Source organism: Berghia stephanieae, chromosome 4, assembly GCF_034508935.2.
Source record: "Berghia stephanieae isolate SIO BIC M18660-M18661 chromosome 4, UCSD_Bste_1.3, whole genome shotgun sequence".
NCBI classification, from domain to species: domain Eukaryota; kingdom Metazoa; phylum Mollusca; class Gastropoda; order Nudibranchia; family Aeolidiidae; genus Berghia; species Berghia stephanieae.
In genome coordinates, this window is record NC_088363.1 from 93160757 (window position 1) to 93175756 (window position 15000).

General features: G+C 34.8%; 2 protein-coding genes across 8 annotated transcripts in view; one reads left to right on the forward strand and one right to left on the reverse strand.

The window, feature by feature from the left end:
- Positions 1-2192: 2192 nt before the first annotated feature.
- LOC144971589 (PTB domain-containing engulfment adapter protein 1-like) overlaps positions 2193-15000 on the forward strand; it is a 97609-nt gene continuing 84801 nt past the window's right edge. For 2 of the 7 annotated variants that reach the window (XM_078912656.1, XM_078912657.1), the window contains exon 1: positions 14429-14540. Coding sequence is in view for 1 of the 7 variants with exons in the window: in XM_078912655.1 (XP_078768781.1) it covers positions 2293-2315 (23 nt within the window). In the remaining 6 variants the exon portion in view is untranslated. Of the gene's footprint in view, positions 2316-14426; positions 14541-15000 lie in introns of those variants that run through there. The other 5 variants (XM_078912655.1, XM_078912649.1, XM_078912650.1 and 2 more) reach the window with 5 other exon arrangements.
- Positions 6095-14023, reverse strand: LOC144971587 (uncharacterized). Its single transcript, XM_078912647.1, has 6 exons — positions 13678-14023; positions 13202-13285; positions 11598-11690; positions 11144-11251; positions 10569-10714; positions 6095-10070 (listed from the first exon to the last, which is right to left on the reverse strand). Exons 2-6 carry the CDS (start codon positions 13269-13271, stop codon positions 8370-8372), a joined length of 2118 nt encoding a protein of 705 aa, XP_078768773.1. The 5' UTR covers positions 13272-13285; positions 13678-14023; the 3' UTR covers positions 6095-8369.

A 15000-nucleotide genomic window follows, 5' to 3' on the forward strand; every position in this document is an offset into this window, starting at 1 on the left:
ATCAACTCATTGTGAAGGTTGAGGTCGAAGGAGATAACATTATTACAAAATAACAAATTTGACCAATTATCTAAATTAGCATCATCAGCGACAACAATGGGGCAATTCTCCTTTCATAAATGATGGGTTTTTTTTTCGTTCCTCTGAAGCTAAAAAATCTGAATGCTAGATATATCAAGATTTTATATATAAATAACTTTTCATTATTCATAAAATGGACAAGGTGAAATGGTCAGTATACGTGATATACTGGATACCCCCAATCACTCTAATATTATATGAAGCTAAGTTTGTATTAAAAAAAAAGAAAACAAAATAAACGAATGATAATAGATCAATAAAATAGAGAAAAAAAGGATAAAATATAAGAGATGTAGGCTACAAATTCGAAAAAAAAAACAACAAAAGAAACCAAATAAAAAAAACAATAAAAAATACATAAAAATAAACAAAACAAAACAAAACAAATCCGCCCAGCTCGCGAAGCATTGTCAGATGCAACCTGAACTCTCAGTCTTTCAACGATGGAATACAGATTATGCGTGCGGCTATGTGGTCTGGTGGTATGACACGAGCCTTCAGTCTTAAAGGTCCAGGTTTCGAGTCCCGCTCTGAGCAGCTCACATAGCTGAGTCCTTGGAAGAGGCTCTTTACTCACATTCTCTCATCTTACGCAGGTGTAAAATGATAACATGGCCGAAAACAGTGTTGTTTCTGTCGGTAGAAATTGTAGCATCGCCTAACAGGTGACATGTCTCTTCCCACATGTTGAGTGTTGCTGTTGGCTAGTAAAGCGTTCTGAACACGTTTAGTCGATATTGTGCTATATAAATACTTTATTTATTTTTTTAAATCCATAAGACAAATTATATATGCTGTATGTCAACAGGAATCACTCATGCTCTCCAAGTATGAAAATTTTGGGTTAGTAATCTTGCCCATGGAAAGTACCCGAACGCGAAATCTCCAGGGCCACCGTTCAATGCCTTAACGACTCGGTCATATCACTCCATCCCTAGCTAAGTTAAACAAACAGGAAAACAATATGAAAACAAAGCAACTAAAACAATACATTAACAAAAATAATAAAAGGTCAAGATGTGGAAGTCAAGCTTAATGAATGGATAACACCGTTACTCCTGAGCATTAATATTTCATTATTCCATTTCACAACAAGAATAAAGGTACAAAAATAAATGATTCCACATAATAGGATGTCACTTATTCTTGCTATCTATGTGACTTCGTTTTAAAGCTCTATGAAAATCGTCACATTCGTTACGATACAACAATTTTTTCGTATTCGAATTTCTCTTGTACATCATAAAATTTAAAGAAAATGAACAGTGTGTTGTAGAGCATGTTTTGCTAAAGAAATTATTTATCGCAAGAAGTTTAATGCTGTTATGCCTGAGTGATAAAAAAAAATGGTGTTAGTTGGGTGTGACGTTTTGGGGAAAATCCTGAAAATGGCTGGTAAGGAGAAGTTTGAGTAAACCGCTCTTTACAGCGCAATAAAATTCTATAAGATGTTATGGAGTTTCAGAAAGCTCAGATTGTTGAGCACTCGCTTCACACTCAATGGGACCGAGATCAATACTGGGTGAAGCCACGAATTTTTTACGACCCACATGTCTGTCAACCCAGCAGATCTGGAGGAAAGTACTTTCCAGTAAAATAGCGTTCTGTCCTAAGGATAACATGCACTTTTTATTGTCTTTATCACGCCATAGAAACCGAGATAAATTCCGGCTTCATGGGCCTAATGAAGGACTACTTATAGGGAATGAGATTAGCGGAAGAGTAGCGTCCCTTGATTGGACGTCACCGGCGGAAAAGTTATAGGGAATGAGATTAGCGGAAGAGTAGCGTCCCTTGATTGGACGTCACCGGCGGAAAAGTTATTAGAGAGAGAACGTCGTGTTGGTTGTGCGCATGCGTCTCTAGTCCTCGCTTCCGGAGACACTTCACCGAAAGCGAGGACGAGAGAGACGCATGCGCAAAACCATGTTGACGTTCTCTCTGTAAGGTGACGTCCAATCAAGGGACGCTACTCTTCCGTTAATCTCATTCCCTATAAAATACTGTACTAAGTTAATGAATCTTCCTAATTGGTGAAAGGACAGCCACTGTAACGGTGGCGCTAACAGATCTGTCTATCATTCACTTTGTTTCAGATATTATTGTAACCTGCTTCCATAAATAAGATTACTACAGTTACAGAGAATCAACTGGCATTATCTTTCATCGATATTCTGTTGAAGCCAACAACAACCTCATCGTCAAACAAGAATGAGAGGCCAGTATTACATAACGTAAGTAGATATTTCATTTTTATTTCGTAAATATATAATATGATATGAACGCCTTTCTTGACTTAGTGTCTTACGCTGGCAAGGCCGTCTGACTTCATTGCTTCGGCTGTTTTTTTAATACCTACGCACGATGAGAGCCCACGGGTTATTTCTATCTTGTATCATGTCTCTGAACTCTCTCTCTCTCTCTCTCTCTCTCTCTCTCTCTCTCCCCCCTCTCTCTCTCTCTCCTCTCCTCTCTCTCTCCTCTCTCTCTCTCCTCTCTCTCTCTATCCTCTCTCTCTATCCTCTCTCTCTCTCTCTCCTCCTCTCCTCTCTCTCTCTCTCTCCTCCCCCCCCCCCCCCTCTCTCTCTCTCTCTCCCCTCCCCCCCCCCTCTCTCTCTCTCTCTCTCTCTCCCTCTCCCCCCCCTCTCTCTCTCTCTCTCTCTCTCTCTCTCTCTCTCTCTCTCTCGCTTTCTCTCTCTCTCGTTCCTGATGAGAACGAATGCTCGAAACAATATTGTAGAATTTGATCATAATTATACTTAAAATATTATATATATATATATATATATATATATATATATATATATATATATATATATATATATATATATATATATATATCGCGAAATCCCAGGTTTGAGAGTTTTTGCCAAGATGAAGGTCATTTAAATCGATCAATATTTGAAGGACGAGATTTCTAGACAAATTTTTAAAAATACACGGCTTTCGCTTTCCAGAGTACGATAGGTAACTGGTTAGAGCACGCAGTTGACAACTGAATATTTTGCATTGAGGAAGAAAGACGACCTTAATAATGAACAAGATCAATGCTCGTGCACCGACACGTTCATTATATTTTTGTCTAAATGCACATCATGCAATGCACTGGATAGCATTGATTGGATGATGGAGTTCCCAGCAGGTTCATTTCTCTCCCTCCCCCCCCCCCCAAATAAAATAGCACACACCCCTAAAAAATAAAACAAATGTGCTTTTAATATTTTAATATGCCGTAGAAAATAGAAAATTATTGATGCAAAATTCTATAAAAGTAATTATTCTGAGAGGGTGAACTTTTAGTAGTATTTAAAAAAAAATTTTAATTGAGCTTTATATACCACAATATCCACTAAATGTGCTCAAAGCGCTTTACAAGGAGTCTCTGGTCAACAGCAACATTTAACATGTAGGACGGGACATGACGCCTGTTAGGCGATATTACAATTTTTCGGACACAGACAGCGCTGATAACGACCAGGTACTCATTTCACTTCTAAATATATTTTTTAAGCTAGTCAAGTAGAACAAGTATGAATTTGAGAAAAGTTGCTGGATACCTTACCCATAATATATCTGACCATAACTTCATGAAAAATTGATAGATATAAATCTATTGTTGTTTAGTGCTGCTAATGCTGTTGTTGTGTATTTAATAATTTGGCCAGAAAACTCTTCCTTCAAATTAAATATGGATCGATTTGAATGACCCTCTTCTTGGCAAAAAAAACCTCTCAAACCTGAGGCCTCGCGAGGTCAACTTTTCTGGCCAAATTTTTAAATACGTGTCTTTCCAAAGTAGGACAGTTCACTGGTTAAATTCACTCTATAATTTGTCATCTGATTCAACCCGACTTAACACCATACTGTCGCAGTGGGTAACAAATTATTATATGTTACAATTCGGTAAATCGCTGGTTGAACAAATTAATATGAACTGTCAGACATCGAATTGGATTTGATTTGTTAATAGTGACATTTGTCAAAACCTTGTTTCTGTTTTGACAGGCTTAAAGACTGATGACAAGTAAGAACAACATTAATACGACACTACCGTTAACCTTCTCCTTACCAGCCATTTTCATAATTTTCCCCAAAACTTCACACCCACCCATCACAAAAACAGACATATCTTACTCAAACATAAAAGCAACTAGAACATTCTAGATATAATATTGGTCGCCAATATGGGCTCTATTACAGGATGTCAAGTTTTTATAGCTATAGCAAAAAGAAATGAAATATTAATGAGAAAAGTGACGGTTGCATCGTAAACAAATGTGACGATTTTTCAATGGGTGGTTAGGAGTGGGTTAAACGATTATCTGCCATACTCCAGAAATACGCCCACACTCCCCCTCTTCCCAACACACACACACACACACACACACACACACAATTAATAAATTGATTTAAAAGATAAAAATTCCACAATTGAAACACTTACCCTAACCTATGTCATGATTTCTATTTTAGATCAACATCTCTCTAATTCCCAGACCACCGAGATGAGAGGATAAATAAATCATAATATCCCTATAAAACAAAACAGAAATTTAATCCTTGCATTCATGCGTGGATATTTGTGATAAAGTATAAAATGCAAATGCTTCTTCTAATGGGCTTAACTCAAACACTTCAAAGACCAAGATTTGACATTTGATACACGCACCTTAGATAATTTGCATTTACGGCTACTTGTGACCAAAGCAAAGGTAACTCGTCCGTTTCTTATGAAAATTTCTTAACCCTTTACAGACGGGATTCGATCAGTTATACTTGACAGCCTCCATCTTGTAGTTTTCACCACGAGAGCTAAACGGAGTCACATTGATATTTTACTTTAGCTTGAGATTTTATAATAATAATAATAATAATAATAATAATAATAATAATAATAATAATAATAATAATAATAATAATAATAATAATAATAATAATGATAATAATAATAATAATAATAATAATAATAATAATAATAATAATAATGATAATAATAATAATAATAACAATAATAATGATAATAATAATAATAATAATAATAATAATAATAATAATAATAATAATAATAATGATAATAATAATAATGGTAATAATAATAATAATAATAATAATAATAATAATAATAATAATAATAATAATAATAATAATAATAATAATATAACTTTATTCATCCAAAAAAATGGAAATTCGTTTACAGACGTGGCATGCATAAAAATGTATAAACACAACGTTGAGAATCTATGACGAAAATGTATACATTACATATGCAAATGCACAAAACTAAAAAATATACAACCAAGAACCAATAGCAACACTTTATATATTAATTTGATAAATTGAGATAGGCCATACCTCTGGCCTTTAGTCCGAACTTGTGTGTGTATATTTAAAAAATAGTATTTAATTTAAATCACAATTGCGCGTTAAAAATTCGAACACCGTGTATAAAGAGCAATATCCAGTAAATATGCTCAAAGCACTGTATAGGGGGCATGCGCCGACAGCATGTAGGACGAGACATGATGTCACGTGAGACACGATTACAATTAACGTTGTTACCGACCAGGTATTCATTTAACGTCTGAGTTCGTTGAGAGAATGTTACAAATAAAAAGCTTTTCCCAAGTACTCAATATTGCGCCGCCCAGAGCGGGGCTTGAACCAGACACCTACCGGTCATAAGGCGAGTGCCATACTGCAAGGCCACAAAAACGCAGTTACTCCTTAATAATTTGGTGAAAAAGATGGAATATCATGTCAGGTTACAGTAAAATCTAACACAGGCTGAAAAGGGTTAAAAATGGATGATGGTCCCCGTGCCCGGGGTCCAAACCTCGTCCACGCACATTTTCGTCAGGCTGGTTGGTGGAGCAGAGCAAGTCCGTGTGGCCTGGAAGTAGGTACCACAAACTAAATTTTCATAATGAGAATTTTGCAATATTATTTAAATAACAATGAAGGTATCATTGATACAAGAAAAGCAAAGAAAAAATGAACAAAATCGGACAATAAATGAATTTTATATGAATTTTTATTTATATTTGGACTTTGAATATTTCGCGATATTCTGCGAGCTGGAGAAAATGCCTTTTTCAGCACTCCATAACTCGAAAAATATTTACAAAAGCCTTTCACTACTAATAGAAACATATATACACAAATTGTATAGCAACATAATAAAAGAAAAAGCAGTCATACACACAAGGAATTATCTTACAGCAATCATTCAAATCACGAAAAAATTAACGAAATGCACAATTTTTCAGAGAATATTGTCCTCAGCGCCATTTTTGACGTGATAGGAATGTAAAAATATTATTTCAATCAACTTGAAACTAATAATAATTCATCTATACTAATAATTCTACATTGCTAATTTTTTGTAGCCCTGTAAACCCAGTATTTTTAAAGCAATCAATGGTTAAACATGAGATCAAGGCCTAATTCAACGGTTTGGAAGAAATCGGAGGAGAAAAACCAATTTTAGCGACTATTTTTGAAAAATTATTTAAAAATAACTAATTAACCCACAATAAAAAGTTTTATACCATATTAAAGATCTTGGAAAGCTCTATTTGACAAAAGAAAAGTTATACCAGTATAAAATCATACATGTCCTGAATAATTCATAAAATGAAGTGATTAAATAAGATTTTTTAGTATGAACTGCAACCGGGTCATTCAGAAAAAAAATCATAAAAAATACATTTATAAAGTTAGATAAATAATGTAAACACAATTGATAATGGCTTTAAAAGGCCTATGTGTTAAAAAGCCTTGCAAACAAATTCCACATCATACATACTTTCAAACTATGTCAATAAAATTGGATTTTTAAGAAACAATCGTAAGCGCAATTTACTAAATCACAAAGACAGCAATGCATAAAGGTGCATCAATTAAGTTATATTAATAAGATGAGTTGCAAGCCATGTATTTCAAGATAGACATAGCAAAAAGATGCACCAAAAAACAAACAAAGCCATTAATTGCGATCTGTATATTCACCGAATAATCTATTTAAAAACTGTAGCTATCATTATCATGGTAGGTTAAGATTTATAATTATGTTTGTTTAATAAAAAAACAAAAAGGTTAAACCCCTGCTGAACATGAGGAAGAGCTTATACAATCATATAATATTTGAACCAGATCACTTTTAGAACCAGTCAATTTTAAATCTTTTTGGTTCCTAAATATTTTTCTATATCTTATTTGATTTTTCAGATCTTCAACATTTCCATTAATTGCTAAACATTGAAGGGCCTCCGTTGTATCGCAATAACCATTCTTTAAGATGGAGTCAAGAACTTTATTTCTTTGTGCTAAATCTAATATTTCTTTTTGGTTCTTTTTTTGGGCATTTTCTTCAATTTTCTTTTGAATTTTCTCTTTCTCTCTCTCTACTGCTTCCCTATGTTCTTTTCTTAACAACTTCGATCTACTCTGAGCTTTTTTAAGAATCCTTTGTTGGTCACTGGTGCTTTTATTCTTAAGCCACTTCATTATACCATTATGCTTCCACATATTGATAAATGATCTGTGGTGAGTCGATGAATGTCGACGTTTTGAAATATCATAGTCGAAATCTCCAAACAGTCGCTCTCCAGTCAAGTTTGTGAGTGGGCACTTGTCCAGAATAACTTTTTGCTGAGGAGGTATCACGCCAGCAAAGATTCCATCCCCTAAAAATTCTCCCAACTGCCTCTCCAATACTTCCAACATTTTCAATGTCAAGGTGCTTATTGTCTTAGCGAAAAGTTCTTTATCGTAATGTTCATTCATCAAATGGCACTTAATAAAGTTGAGGGAACAGTGGTTTCCAAAGTCCATAAAGACGGGTTGCAGGTCATTAAGAATATGGCCGGAGGCAGTAGTGCAGAATTGAAGAAATTGATGCATTTTTTGTACATATTGTGCAAATTCTGAATATGGTGTGGAGCTGTTCATTAATTCCCAGTAGGGACGGGTAAAGACTTCATTTAAAGTCGACACTGCCAATATGGTGGTAATCAAATCAGTAATGTCCATAGCTGTCCGAATTGAAGTCAATTTGCGATTGCTATTTGAACAATAATTATCTAAAAAGTCTGCAATGTGATTTCTATGGAAGATGAGGGCAGATGCATTTTCAAAAATGTTATTGAAACGATTATCCCTGTAGCTGTCGAATTCTGATATAACATTTTTTTGGGAGCAGTAGGCTAACCATTCCTCACGACATCCATTTTTATCGTCTCCTCTCGGTCCAAAAACGTCAGCTGCACATCTTATTAAACCAAGACTTGCTAGCTGTCCAAAAAACAAATTTGGAATACCAAATGAGTGCCTGGCAGTGAGACTTCTTCCTCCAATCCTCTCAATACATTCTCTGTGCCGCTGGAAAGCCCAAGTAAAAAATGTGCGTTACAATAAAGAAATAGGGTGCTCGCATCATCGGGTCCAAGCTTCTCTTCCTTTAGTTCATAAAATAACTTGTCAAACTTTTTCATGTTGGCTGACCTATCTGACATCAATGCCTTCATCCTCTTTAAAATTTCAATGAAAATTTCATCCTTGCATGTCTCGTCGTCATCTAATTTGCTGTCCACTATCTCCTCCAAAATATCCACCGCCTGCTCCAACATTGATTTCGCATCATCAGAGGCAATCTCAGTAAATCCAAGGGAAAGTGTTGTTCCATCGTCAAGTATCACATGCCTTTCCATAAAATGTTTCTTTTGACGGCTTGTACCATCGCTGGCAAAGATGAAATGTCCACAAGCTGTCAATTTATCGGCAATGTGCTGCTTTGCAATGTGGTGTCCCTCATCAGTCATGTTCAGAACTGATGAAGTACAAGGAAGTCCTTTCAGCTGCTTCTTGTGTAGATGTGTGCTGACTATGTCTACAACTTGACTACATTTTGAGGCAGGTATGTCAGCTTCTCCTGCCAGTGCCATATAAGTTAGACGAACATCTGCACTGAATTTGTTATATTTCGAATCCCTAAGATTTATTTCAGATGCAGGAAGTTCGTCTGAAGGAAAAGACTCATTGACATGAACCAAGCTGTCTTGCAATTTAGCATACTTTGTCTTCCACTTACATTTCTGAGACTGTTCATTTTTTAGTTGGCGCTTTAGATTTACAAGATTAGTATGTGAAGTCTTATCTTTCAACTGATTGAGTTCAGAATGCAAATCCTCTACTTTATTAACTAAAGCTCTATTATCCCTTTTTAACTTATGATTGGTTTTGTATGTCCTCGACTTCTGTATGTCTGCTAATTCGTCCTCTAAAACCTTTGATTTTCTTTTTAGTGCCCGATTTTCTTCTACAACCTGTAACTTTTCTACTTTACAATTAAAATTGGAAGCTATTTCATCTTTCAATATGCAGGTGGTTGACTGTAACTCGGCAAGATTTATTTCAGATTTTGCATTTTTGTCTTCTAACATTTTTATCAAATTGTCTCTACTTTTTACAGAATCTTTCAAATCAACGCAACCATTGCATTGAACTAGGGGTTTGGCACCTACACTGTTTTCAAAAAATAGACTTTCGTTTAGAACTTTTTTACCTACACTATCATTTCTTTTGCTCAAATTCTTATGTTGTTTTATTAGTTTTGACACCTTGTTTGTTAGCTGTTTCTGTGAGAAATTTTGACAAGGAGTACATAACCTACTTATCCACTTGTTAACAAAGGTAGCTGGGGCTTTTCTTAAAGATCGAAAATTTTCGAGAGCAATAACAATTTCACAAGATATGTTGTCCTTCGGTGTACCTGTAAATTCATTTACATCCTCCAAATGAAGTCTTGTTAAACCGAGAGCTTGGAGTGGTTCCGCTAAGGCATGGAAGTCATATTGCTGAGTCAATAGTCTCGTGCACTGGTCCCTTGACCCGGATGAAACGGTTTCCAAAAGACTTGTGATACGGTGCTTGATACGTCCCACAGTTACAGCCGAAGTTTCTGGCACCAATTTCTCCAACCACATCTTGAGCTGTAAAAATAAGGGGGAAAAAAAGATAATAAAATCTATTCAACTAAACAGGGAGTAAGATTTAGAGAGATAGGAAAAAAAAAATGTTCAAATTATAGAGCCATTAATACCAATTCTATTCAAACTTTATTTTTATTGGCTTATCCTTGTATCCTATTCAATGACAATGAGAGTGAAGATATGACAAAAGCAGTGCTCTTAGACATTCTTACATTGTAATTTCTCCCTCTATGCTGTTTAACCAAATATTCTAAGGTTCCATCAAAATAGATTAAAATAAAATTCCCTTTATCCATCCCATAGGGGAAATTTGTCTCCACAGTCCACTCCAAGGGAAGACTAGAATAACTCAGACGTTAGCCGCAGTGCAATGCTGCAAATTGAGATAGGGCGAGGTGACTTGCTCAAGACCACACAGTACAGCGGTTGGTTATTAAACTCTGTACCTATACCGTTTGACAAGAAAATTGATCAGAAAATGCAAAATTTAATATATACCTCATTATAGCTGCCATTTCTCTCCTCTTTGATGAAGTATAGTTGAATTAGGAGCTTGTTTTGCAACTGCACTGTAGGTAAAGTAGGTGGCCTGCCTTTCCCTTCTTTAAGAAAATGTCTTCTTATAGCTTGGTAATTGCTGTCATCTGCAAAAATAGAAGGCCAAAGTGTGTTAGAAATAATTTTTTTAAAAACCAGGATCACCGATTACAGCACATTTAAAAATTGTAATTGTAATATTTTTTTTTAATATAAAAATAATTCCATTATTTGGACTGACATGGGGGAAATTTGTTTTTATTTTTAGCTTTTCATAAGAACCACTCCAAATTCGCATACCACTGCAGCTACTCCTACTCCTAGGCACTGTATGAAAATAACTTTGCCCAAGGGTTAGTCACGATATAAAAAAATGCTGTTGGACAAGACTTGAACCAGGGTCTTTCCCATATCAAGAAACACCTTAATCTCTAAGTTATCATGAACAATTGTCGTTGTACAACATCATGTAGTATTTCTCATCAGTTAATGCTGAAGCCTATTGACATTCATACAATTGATTGACCTCTACTTACCTACAACACCAGCTAATTCAGAAAGTGTGATGGGTCCTGTCATATCAGTGTTATCTGTCTGCAGATGATCCGAAGTAGAAATAGTTGATAGTGGGGATTCATTCAATTCTGAAAAAAAAAGTTGTAGTTGTAGATTTGAAGTTAAAAGCACCAAAGAAAAAGTTAAACAAAGGGGACTGGTTCAAATAGAGAATAGAAAATTCCTTGACAACCATTAGAAGTCAAAAGACCTTAACCAGTATACAATAGTTGGTGGATAGAACTCTGTTACCAATTAAAGGATTGTATACTATAATTTGGTTTCTGTCTTTGTCCTGGCAAAATAAAATTAAAATTATAAAAAAGTAATTCAGCATCCATGAAGTCTAAAACACCAATTATCCACTTCCTTTGATTATGCAACTAAGTCCAATTCTTGTCCCTGAAATTAATTAAATAAATGACCTTTACTCACCTACAGCACCAGCTAATTCTGAGAGTGAAAGTGTTCCAGTTCCATTTGACGTTATAGTTGCCTCTGTACATTGCAGTAGAGTTCCGTTTGACTCTGAAAAAAAAGGAAGTTAATACAAGACGCAAACAAGTACGGCAAACTATAGAGTATAGTGCTGTATTTTACTGAAGTCGGCATTTTACATACAAACTTTTATACTCGCACTCTAAACAGGTAGAAATATAGCTCAGCTTATGAGTTGAGAGGATGGAAGGGGTTACTGATTAGCTTATACACAAAGAAAAACCATATTAAATATTACAAAGACATTTGTAAGTAGGTTCTTAGGTAAACGTCCATTTGGCACCCCAGCAGTGAACTGATAAATGGGTTAGTGGCCCTCACCTGATTTTTGGGGGGACATAAAGGTTTTATTTAGGCATGTATTTTAATGATTGATATAATAAATGTCAGTGGCCATTTTAGAACATTTTTTAAATTCATATAGTCATAGGGGTCACCATATGAAATGCAAGTTTCAGGTCACAAAATCTGTCAATTAATAATAAAGGCAAATAGGAGTACATGTTTCAAATTTTTTACCATGTAACATAACTTTTCTGTTGAACATCTAATGTTGTTTTGTTTTTTTTATTAAATTGAAAAAAGTGTTATCTTTAGAATCGCCCTTAATTACACTTTAATAACGATGTGGTAGGCACTTTGATAAAATTTTCAAACTCAAAATATCTTAATTTGACCCAGTCAGGGGGATGGGACTTGAAAAAACATAAAATTTGATACCTTATTTGTTTATCTACGACTTACGGTTCCAGAGTTATTTATATTTTTCTGTTGACATTTTTTGTCAATTTTACAGAGAGAATCTGTGATCTCACTGCTGCCTCAAAACCAGCATCTCGCGGCTATCGGGAAATTTTGAGTTTTGCAGTCAACATGGCCCACTTATTGTTTTCAGTAATTTTGTTTCAATTAAAAAATAAATGGCAAGTGTTAGGTATCATTTTAAAGGTGAGAAAATAAGCTTTATTTTCATATAAATCATTTTCATGTATGAAAAGTATGGACAAAATTAAGGATAAATGAAAATGGAAAAAAATATGAGGTTTTTGTTAAAAAAAGTGGGCTTGATGGCGGAAAAATAAAATAATGAGCGAGTGTATCAATTTTGATGAAATTTGGCAGAGATGTTCTTCAATTGATTGTCTATCGATGTATGAAGTATAATTAAAATGTATCCATAATTTAAAAAGTTCTTATAAGTCAAAATTTGATAAATTTTTATTTCAATAGCTTTCTGAGAAATACAATCAGGAATTAAGAATAAAATATACCGTTAGAAAGCTTGTTTTGTGCCCTTTAAAATGATACCAACATTAGTCACATAGGTTCACAAATAACGCCATGGTGACCAAAACATTAAAGGGCCAAAAATAAAGTTCCAAAAAACGAGTTTCACCTTACAGTGAGCCTATCGGCGACCACTGAACTGGAGTTATCAAAGTGCCTAGATGTGGATTGAAATGATAATTTGATTTTTTTTTTTTTTTTTGGTGAAAAAAAAACTAAATAAAAAAAACAAGCAACTACATAGGATAACTTACCAATAGTCCGTGACATTGATAGCAGTTCGCTTCTTTTCTCATCAGTTATTTGACCTGATTCACACTCCATTTCTTGTTATTCCACTGAAAAAAAAACATTTAAAAAATAGATTGACGATTGATTTTGACCAATTCATTCAGCAGTGCTCATTGTTTTACTTAATTCACCATTGATACGTCTGCTTTTCTTTAGTCTTACTGCTATTAAATTTAAAATGACATTTTTGCCTATTTTTGTGTAATTATGTATCTTTGACAAATTATATTTAAATCAATCATAATACACTGATTCAATTTGTTTACATTAGTAGTTAGGCTTCTTTGCCCATTTCCGGTCAATGGCTGTTGATTCGGCCATTCCGTCCGTTCAATTCCCCCCGCTTCCTAACCATGGAATTACTATCGATTGTATTTTTTTCTAGACTAAATAATAACATAAAAAGATAATAAAACAATATAAAGTGGATATAACTCACCTTTAAAGATGATAAATGATAATTTTGTTAAATCTCATCGGTTTAATCCAACGTAAAGGCCGTCGATGTATTTCGCTACCCGGCTCAGTGCCCTCTGATCTTGATCCATTAGCTCTTCGCCATTGTTAAAAATGACGTGATGTGGTGTTGCGATTTGGTCGTAATTTGCTTATTCGCCAAGGATGAAATACTTTTAAAACATTGATTTCTAATTAAAATAGGTTTTAAGCTTTAAAATGATGGGTGGGAAGAGGAGGTCGGAAAGAGATGGACCTGTGAATTGCATCAATTTAGCTGAGCGATCGTGTTTCTCGCCTTCTCCTCGACGCCATCATGAACCAAGAAAAACGTACCGGATAGGATGAAAGGTCAGAATCTGACCTTTCCAATGGTATGGGACATTTTGGGGTGTGACGAACGGCGTCCGAGCAAAATCAAAATCAAAAAGAGACGGGTTCGTTGCGAAGACTCCCGGCCACTGACAAATGGGATTTTCCTCATACTTTAGCACCTTTAATAATATTATAACTGTTAAAAAACATAAACAAAACTCACTTCATAGAGAAAACGAATTTTACTATTTTAATTGGCTTTTTATTTCATTTCATTTGATTGAATATTAAAAAAGTTAGGACCGTGTAAACAGGGGCTGAAAACCCAAATGCTGTGCTTCGCCGGTCAGATTCTACCGGCTCGGGTCTTGCGTTTGTGGTACCTACTGGAAGCGCTACCTACGGCTTCACCTCACCCCGCCAGTCAGTAGTCAGCTGACGTACGGCAGGGCAGGCGGCATGTCGGTGTTTTCTCTGCTTCAAGGATTTAGAAGTCTTTCGCGTGGTAGTCAAGTTTTGTGCTTGTGTCAGGTCATTTAAATCTATCTATGTCTCTGTTTCAAGATAGATAGAAAGAAAATAAATTAAACGTGTATCACCAGTTAAGCAAGGATTTATTCTACCTTTATGTTTTGTGATTGTGTCAGGTCATTTAAATCTATCTATGTCTCTGTTTCAAGATAGATAGAAAGAAAATAGATAAAATGTGTGGATACCAGTTAAGCAAGGATTTATTATAACTGTATGTTTTGTGATTGTGTCAGGTCATTTAAATCTATCTATGTCTCTGTTTCAAGATAGATAGAAAGAAAATAGATAAAATGTGTGGATACCAGTTAAGCAAGGATTTATTATAACTGTATGTTTTGTGATTGTGTCAGGTCATTTAAATCTATCTATGTCTCTGTTTCAAGATAGATAGAAAGAAAATAAATTAAACGTGTATCACCAGTTAAGCAAGGATTTATTCTACCTTTATGTGAATCTATGC